The 9,467-nt window shown below is 36.9% G+C and overlaps 1 protein-coding gene across 1 annotated transcript in view; it reads left to right on the plus strand.

Annotated features, from left to right (window-relative positions):
- Positions 1–3,358, plus strand: part of LOC106877263 (uncharacterized) — an 18,755-nt gene extending 15,397 nt beyond the window's left edge. Inside the window, exons 6-8 of the mRNA XM_014926127.2 lie at positions 405–503; positions 934–1,041; positions 2,338–3,358. Of these exons, the coding sequence (XP_014781613.2) occupies positions 405–503; positions 934–1,041; positions 2,338–3,309 (1,179 nt within the window). The 3' untranslated portion in view covers positions 3,310–3,358. The remainder of the gene's footprint in view (positions 1–404; positions 504–933; positions 1,042–2,337) is intronic.
- Positions 3,359–9,467: the final 6,109 nt, after the last annotated feature.

A 9,467-nucleotide genomic window follows, 5' to 3' on the forward strand; every position in this document is an offset into this window, starting at 1 on the left:
AGATTGTTTATTTAACGGTTTGAACAATATTTTGACAGCTCATCTATTTTTTTCAAGTTCAAACTTTAAAATAAAAACGGCTGCATAAACACAGAAATTGAAAAATATAAACGAGGAAATGCAGCATTCCTATTTTGATAGAATAACATCGTCAGTTTCAATTTTGTAACTGGAAAAAGAAAGAAAGAAGAAGAAGTATATTTAATCAAACAGTTTTGTGTAAATGTGATGAAATTCACCTGTCATTTTATTCATTCTTCCAGGGTGTGATGTTAGCAATTCACAAATATATTTGTCCTCATGCATTTTGAGGACTGAAAGTGTAGTAGATTCAGAATATTTTCTGAGAATGTGTACTTTCTGGTGTTTTACATGTCTTTTATACATTTTTTTTCATTTTGCAGGATGAATGGGCACCTTTGCACTGGGGCGTTGAAAATGGTAATTTTGAATTGGTGAGATTGTTGATAAATAATGGTGCCAAGACCAATGTAGTTAGTAAGGTAGGGTAGGATTTCTTTTGTTGCTGGTTCTTTGTATTTCTACCCCATTATCATCATCATGTTTGTTAATCCTTTCATAAACTTTAAGGGTTCACTATGTGAAAGTTTAAATCTAGTTTTCCTAGTATTGAGCACATGAAAAAGAAATCTCTCCCTAAATAGGAAGTAAGTGTGTGTTTTATCTTTTACTTGTTACAGTTATTAGACTGTAGCCATTCTGGGACACCACCTTGAAGAATTTTTAGTCAATTCTATCAACCTTAATACTTATTATTTTAAACCCCTGGTACTAATTCTATCAGCCTCTTTTGAGACCTAGGTTGGGAAGCAAACTTCTGACCACACAGCCTCACTTGTATGTGTATACGCATTGTATACACATACATATACATTTCTGTATTATACGCATACGTTTCAATTATATTTTCAGGCCCTGATGACCCCTTTGACATTGTCTGTGGTAAAAAGACATTTGTCAATCACAAAATATCTTCTGATAATGGGAGCTGGATTGGATATTATTGAAAACTCAGAAAAGGTAAAAATCAAAAAAAAAATTTTTTTTTTAAACTTGTGGTATATTAGCCTGGGTGGGGGTAGCGTTTCCCCTCTAGATCTTGTCTTTTACATGACGTATGTGGTTGTCAAGTTTAGATTTTCAGAACATGTATTTAATAAAGCATATTTCCAATATCACAAATTTTTGTGCTGTGGGGAGAGCCATTTGGAATGTCTCAAGTGAAACACAAATGCATTTCTTTTATAAACTTTCCTACTAATACTGATCCTCAGTAGTTTCTCATTCATAAGATATTTTTCAATTTTATTATTATTATTAAGGTCACTGCCTGGAATTGAACTCGGAATCTTGGGGTTATTAACCACGCTCTTAACCCTAAGATTCCGAGTTCAGTTCCAGGCAGTGACCTGAATAATAATAACATTGAAAAATACCTTAGGAATGAGAATCCAGGTTTTAAATTTCCCCAAGACACCTGATGAAGGCTGGAGGGTATATCAGCCAAAACGTTGTGTTAACAACAAACAAGATGAGGACAAATATCCGTCAAATGTAAATAATGTACACAATTCTTTTGTTAAAAAATGTATTTTAGTGACAGGGACAGTATTAATACTGAGCAGTAATATTTGTCTCCACTTAAAAGTAGATGTTCTGTTAGAACAAACTATACCATGATAGTTACCAGGAAAGAAACTTTCATCTTGGGATTTGATGCAAAATAGTCTTGGTTATGTTGCTAACAAGGATTTTAGCAAGGAAATAAATCCCTGCTATCTCCTGTACCAAGTCCTTCCCAGGAAGGTTGAAATTACATGATCTGGTGGTCTCAGTGCTGAAGATGGTGGGGATTTATCTTCCTGCTTGTGATATAAACAAGCATGTATCTACCATAGTATAGTTTGTTCTTGCAGAACATCCACGTTTAAGTGGGGTTAAATATAACAATTCTTTTGGTACAATCCCACCTTATTCTGTCACCTTCCTATGACACAAAGCAACCAATTTCAAAGCAATTGTATCTTAATTAAAACTTTATTTCACATGCAACAGAGAGTCACTGATGAAGTCAAAGGATGTGTAATGAAAGAACTTTGACTGACATATAAACTCAAATTAATGATAGTTATTTTACTAAATCCCTCCAAATTAATTATTATTTTCAAAATTGATTTAACTTTGTTGAATATTTCATTGAAAATATTGTCATGAAAGAAACAACACCATTTTTTAAAATTTCTACTAAAATTAAATTCTCCATTTGTCTTTATTGATGTTTTCTTTGTTTTTTTATATTATTTTTTCGCACACCAGAAACCTGTCAGTTTTTCATCGTTGCTGTTGGAACCAAACCTTTTGAAGGAACACAACACTGAAGTCTTACAACTTGTAGACATAATGATGGAAAATGGTTGCGATCTCTGGTTGGAAAGGAAAACATTGCTTTCCAAACAGCCAGCAGCCAGTTCTCTTGCCGAACAGCTCCATCGTATTTTAGTGTCTAAACTATCCACTCCACCAACTCTTCAAGAGATCTGCCGCTTTTTTTTAAGACAGCATTTACATCACCATTATCAAAAACCACCGAAGCATATTCAAAAGGAACAGCAGCACTGCCACCATAAACTATATATTGACAAAATCATAGCTCTTGAAGTACCTAAACACCTTGAAGACTTCATACTGACACGATCAGAGAGGATACAAATTGCATGCAAAGCCAAAAAACCACCTAAAACCCCTCCTCCCATGCCGCCACCACCATCAGATTCAACAAAAATAAAAACAAATAAAACATCAAAACCACAGAATAATTCTGTGAAACCTAAATCAGGTAATATTATTAATTTAAAGAAAAATGGTGCCACTTTCTCATCGGGGAAAGAAATGGCTAAATTAGAAGAAACTCATAAAAGCCAGGGTAAGTCTGCAAAATGGAAAAATTCCAAGTGGAATTCTTACCCCAACCAAAATGTTGTCCCTCCCCAACCAGTAAGAAACCCCCACTGTAGAACTCCTTTATTGAATGATCCAGTCCCTAGAAACCCTGTTTCTCAACCTTTACTTTCCAAACCTATGTATCCTGGGACAAGACAAAATAAATTTTCCAACAGGAATCCAGCCATGGCGATGAGAGACATGCCAAATCCAGCTTTTGTTCCAGTTCCCCAGCAAAGAGTACGACGACTGATCAGATTTTCTGCCGACAGTATTTTAGAGTGTCACCTACCGGAACCTAACGTGACTCAGAAAAAAAGGTCTTGGCGTTCAAATAAACAGTTTTAATTTATTCAAATGTGAAAATGAAAAGAAACACAGTAAAGGAATATTGCAATGTTGTTGTTGATGTTATTATTTAAGGCAGCAAGCTGGTAGAATGCTTAGGGACATTTTGCCTGTCTTTACATTGAGCTCAAATTCCACTGAGGTCAACTTTGCCGTTCATACTTTCAGGGTCGATAAATTAAGTACCAGTGGAACACTGGGGTCGATTCAATCACCTCCTCTCCTCCACCAAAATTTCAGGCCTTGTGCCTATAGTAGAAAGGATTATTATTATGACTAAGGTAGCAAGCAGGCAGAATTGTTAGCACGCCAGACAAAATGCTTAGCGGCATTTCATCCATCTTTATGTTCTGAGTTCAAATTCAATACAAAGTTATTGATCTGATCAACAGAATTGGCTGCTTGTGAAATTAGTGAGTAAGCGGTTGAGCACTCCACAGACAGGTACACTCTTAATGTGGTTCTCAAGGAGATTTAGTATGACAAGGCTGCTCTTTGAAATACAGATACAACTAATTTTTTGTCAGCTGAGTGTACTGGAGCAATGTGTAATAAAGTGTCTTGCTCAAGGACACAAAGTGCTGTCGAGTATCTAACTCACGACCATATGATTGTGAACCGAATGCCCTAACCACAACCACTAAGCCATGCTTAGGTCCACATACTCTTAGATATAAATATCTTGTAGTAAACTTCAGTCCTGTCTGAGTGGCAGAAATGTAGACAAAGCCTGTCCTTTGAAACAAAAGATTTGAATTAAATCCAAGAGAAAGTGTGTCTGAAGAAGAGCTTTCAAAGATAAGCATGCTTGTGATTATGTGTGTGTGTGTGTGTGTGTGTGTGTGTGTGCACGCATAAAACTGGATGATTTTTGTTGGTCATGGAATCCCTGCAGCATGGGCAACACAATATCAATTGGCACTGTATGTGACTGGTACTCTGGGCTGATATTTCACTCGGCCAGTTGATACACTGGCAAAGCATCTTATATACAGTCAGCCAATTTTTATACAAAAAAACCCAGTAATTTTACACAATCACCACACACACATGCACAAACAAAATCTTGCCATTCAGTTCCTGCTGACAATTTGTTTCCTGAATGTAGGAAACTCAGTTAAAATACAGAAAGAAAATAAAGAAAACTGTTTAAAATGGCAGTTTTATTGATTAAAAACAAAATTTGAAGAACAAAATGTTATATAAAAAAACAACAAAAAAAAAAACTAAATTGTGAAAATTTTTTTTACAGAGTTTGGAGAGAATCAATTCATGGAAAAACAATTGCTTGGAATCAAAATGGTGCCATTTCATTTAAGAATTTATTATCGTTGCGGGGAGGGAAGTGTGTATGTGTTTTCTTTGTAACAAGATAGAATTCATTTTGTTTTACTAAAATTCTTGGGAAGTTCAAGTAAAGGTTTCACCATTTTGCCACTGCAAAGGTTCTAAAATAAATTCTCGACCACCAGTGTAGTAAACCGCACCCCACCCCCATACATTCTAGCAATGAATCTAGTGGCCTATTTAGGAGGATGGCCATGATTGGCGGAAAGGGACATTTAGTTTACCATTTATGCAATTTGTTGTGGTTGGCCAGAGAACCAGGTCAGACCTATAATTAAAAATGTGCCATCCATGATTCTGCTCTTCCTTCAAGTACTGACTATCTAAAACTACATTATTCACCATCTCCTTCCATTTTCAAAGACAGTAGGATGCAATTTGAGGACGGTTTGGTTGTTATTTCCAGCAACCCCTACATAAAGAGTCCCTCTTTGACCCAAGCACACTATGTTAGGCATCACCAGTGAATGATGTGGTTCTAGAGTTACTCTCTCTACATTTCTATTCCTATTCATAACAAGAACCTCAGTTGTCAACAGAGTGTTGGTTGCCAATAACTAATTACAAAGCCTTCAACAGGCTGAGGGGAAGAGGACATGGAACCAAGCTAAACTTAAGGCCCACATAATATATTAAAATCATTCTAAAAATTTGACCCCTTTGTGTAAAATTTGCACTAATTCATTAAAATTTTCACAATTGAAAGCCCATGTACAAACATAGGGTTAAGTTGCAATATAGGGTCAAAGATTACTCTAGATCAGTGGTTCTCAACCAGGGTTCACATGACCCTTTGGGGTCCATACGCGATTTCGTTGTTAAAGTTTATGCGCAATAAATTGGTTATGCTTCTACGATACACAAAATATTTAAGCATTTTTTAATAACAAATTCTAATAATATTAATCACAAAAATGGGACTTTTTAGACATTGAATGATTATGAGGGTTCCACACCCTAAGTAAAACAAGAATTAAAGGGGTTTAGGCAAAAAAAATGGCTGAGAACCATCGCTCTAGATGCAGAAACTGTAGCAGCTGAGTGAATGGTTTAGGATGACAATTAAAAATAACTGGAAAAGGTAGAAATGCCAAAATCTCTCACTTTGTACTGTTTAGTATCAATGTACCACCTAGTAGTGCCTAAAATGATAATTAAACCCCAGTTAACTGTATCTATGTTGCAATGTGAATTTAATAGGTTTCATATCACATCCTGGATTATTTTGGGAACTGCATTCATGTCATCACTTCCCATTTCCTGATTTAAATATTTCAGGTTTTTAGCCAACATATGAAACAAATTTTAAGTGTGGTGCCACTGGGGAACAAGAGATAAGCTAAACAGCTGGCATTGTTCCAATTCTAAAATGGCGAGTGGTAAGGTTCAGTCCTACAGCATGGCACCTTGAGCAAGTGTCTTCTACTATAGCCTTGGGCCAACCAAAGCCTTCAGTGGATTTGGTAGACAGAAACTGAAAGAAGCCCATCATATATATATATATATATATATATATATAATGTGTGTGTGTCTTTGTTCCCCACCACTGCTTGACAAGTGGTGGGGAACAAGTGCTATGTTCATGCCCCCATAACTTAGCAGTTCAGTAAAAAAGACTGATAAAGTACTGGGGTCAATTCATTCGACTAAAAATTCTTCACTGTGGTACCCCAGCATGGTCGTAGTCTAATGACTGAATCAAGTAAAAGAATAAAAAAAAAGAATCTCATTTTTCTCTTTCTCAGTAATTTTCAGACTTTGTACTTAATTAAAATGTGTATAGCGTCTGGGCTGGATTCAAATCTGTCAATAGGATAAGGTCCAAAAATGTATTGGACCGGCACTCTGTCGGTTACGATGAAGAGGGTTCCAGTTGATCCAATCAAAGGAACAGCCTGCTAATGAAATTAATATGCAAGTGGCCGAGCACTCCACAGACACATATACTCTTAGTGTAGTTCTCAGGAAGATTCATCATGACATAAAATGTGACAAGGTTGGCCCTTTGAAATACTGGTAGAACTCATTTTTTGCCAGCTGAATGGACTGGAGCAATGTGAAATAAAATGTGTTGCTCAAGGACACATCACACTGCCAAGTATTGAGCTCACAACCTTTTGATTGTTAGTCGAATACCCTAACCACTTAGCCATGTGCCTTCACATGTGGTAGACTAGATTCTAATGATAATACATACCGTTCCACTAAACAATATGAAGACAGATAACATCATCATCATCATCATCGTCGTTTAACGTCCGCTTTCCATGCTAGCATGGTTTGGACGATTTGACTGCAGACTGGTGGACCAGGAGGCGACACCAGGCTCCAATCTGATTTGGCAGACTTTCTTAACAAATGTAAGAAATACATAGTTGTTCTTATTATTAACCGGACAGGTCACAGAGATAGGAACTTAATAACAAAAAGGTCAAGAAACCACAAATTACGAAGACTTGCAAACAGCAGAAGATCCAAAGGGGAGGAGGAGGGATTATCAGAGGGGGGGATGAAGAGGGAATAGAAGTAAAACAGTGGGATTTTGTTATGGTAGCACCAATGTTTTCAAGAATGAATTGGTAAATGTCACACATTTCTATCATGACTTAAATCAACCAGTATATATTAGAAATAGCAGCTACAGGTCCTCCACATTACATTGTATCATCTTAAAGAAGGACATAACAAATTATGTAGCCTTAGGTATGAAATAATAAAACAAAAATGGAGCAGTGACATCCTGAACAACTTAAGTTACGGTCGACTCCCACCACCACCAGTTACATTCCCAAGTCTATTCAATGACAGACCTGTGGCTAAACAATAACTTAAAATAGCCAAAATATTTTTCTAAAATGAGTTAATTTTAACATAATTTCATTGAATAAACACAAAAAAAGACAGTTTTCCACTGTCCGTTTCTGAAGTGTTGACAAATTTGAAAGATATGTTTTGGTGTAGACTCAATACATTTTTGCCATACATTAAATATTTTCTCTCAAAATTCCTGAAAACATCAAAGTAAAACGATATTAGACTTGATTAAAATTCTTGCATACCTGTGTGATAATGACCTGCTTTTGCTGTTTAGCTTCAAATAAGACCTGGACCAGGATCCAGCTGACCTAGGGTCAAAGGCATACAAGTTGCAACAACCCCATTTTTTCCCCTGGGACAGTCTATCTAGATAGAACTGCATTATCCAATAAAATACATATGTGTTCTATAGACAGTATCTGTGCATCAAGGAATATTGACTGTTATTTCTAGCAAGTTGATCAACCACATTGAGACTTCTGCGTTGTTGTTTAGCTTCAGTTTGGTCTTGATCGAGCAGGTTTCTGATGAAAGGTTTTCCAGTCGTGATCATCCTGTCTTTTTTTTTTTTCCAGGAGTAAGCAGTATGTGGAACTACATTAACTTCTTTAAAGATGAAGTGTGATTTGAGGAAAATTTTTAGCTGCTACTTCTAGCAAGATAAGCAACCACATAGAGGTCCACTTGTTAGTGCACAACTAATAAATTTAATGAAGTAGAAACACCCACCTTACACCATTTTATATTTATATATATATATATATAGTTTCAGTCATTGGACTGTGGCCATGCTAGGGCACAACATGAAGTATTTGGTTGAACAAAGTGACCCCAGTACTTCTAAAGTCTGGTACTTATACTGGTTTCTTTTACCAAATTCTTAACTTACAGGGACAGAAACAACACCAACAGTTGAGTGGAGGGAGAACAAATACATACACACACAGAGCAGGTTATGTCTACCAAATTCACAAATGATTGGTTGGTTTGGGGTTATAGAAGACCCTTGCACAAGGTGCCATGCAGGGGGACTGAACCTGAAATCACATGGTTTGAAAGTGAGCTTCTTAACTACAAAGTTATGTCTAGTTTGCTTTGCAACCACCAAGTTTTGGGTTCAGTCCCACTGTGTGACACCTGAGCTAAGTGTCTTCTACTACAGTCCCATGCTGACTAATGCCTGCCTTGTGAGTAAACTTGGTAGATGGGAACTATGAGGAAGCCCATCTTATATATATCTCATGAACCGCAAGAGTAGTTGTGTAGTAAGTAGCTTGCTTACCAACCACATGGTTCCGGGTTCAGTCCCATTGCGTGGCACCTTGAGCAAGTGTCTTCTACTATAGCCTTGTGAGTGGATTTGGTAGACGGAAACTAAAAGAAGCCCGTCATATATATGTATATATGTACATATATATATGTTTGTGCGTTTGTGTTTGTCCCCCCTCCACCATCGCTTGACACCCGATGCTGGTGTGTTTACGTCCCCGTAACTTAGTGGTTCGGCAAAAGAAACCGATAGAATAAGTACTAGGCTAACAAAGAATAAGTCCTGGGGTCGATTTGCTCGACTAAAGGCGGTGCTCCAGCATGGCCGCAGTTAAATGACTGAAACAAGTAAAAGAGTAATGACATCCTTAAACAGAAGTCTCAGGTAACCTAAAACATCAAGCAAGAGACTTCAAGAATAATAAGTCACATCAAGCTGATGAGAAATTACCCAACATCAGCACATTTTCACCATCATGGTAAGTGGAGACAAAACATGTGACTCACATGCATATATATATATAAAAACGCACACACACAAACATATATACATATATCATCATCATCATCGTTTAACGTCCGCTTTCCATGCTAGCATGGGTTGGACGACTTGACTGAGGACTGGTGAAACCGGATGGCAACACCAGGCTCCAATCTAATTTGGCAGAGTTTCTACAGCTGGATGCCCTTCCTAACGCCAACCACTCAGAGAGTGTGACACATAT

Source organism: Octopus bimaculoides, chromosome 23 (assembly GCF_001194135.2).
Source record: "Octopus bimaculoides isolate UCB-OBI-ISO-001 chromosome 23, ASM119413v2, whole genome shotgun sequence".
NCBI lineage: Eukaryota > Metazoa > Mollusca > Cephalopoda > Octopoda > Octopodidae > Octopus > Octopus bimaculoides.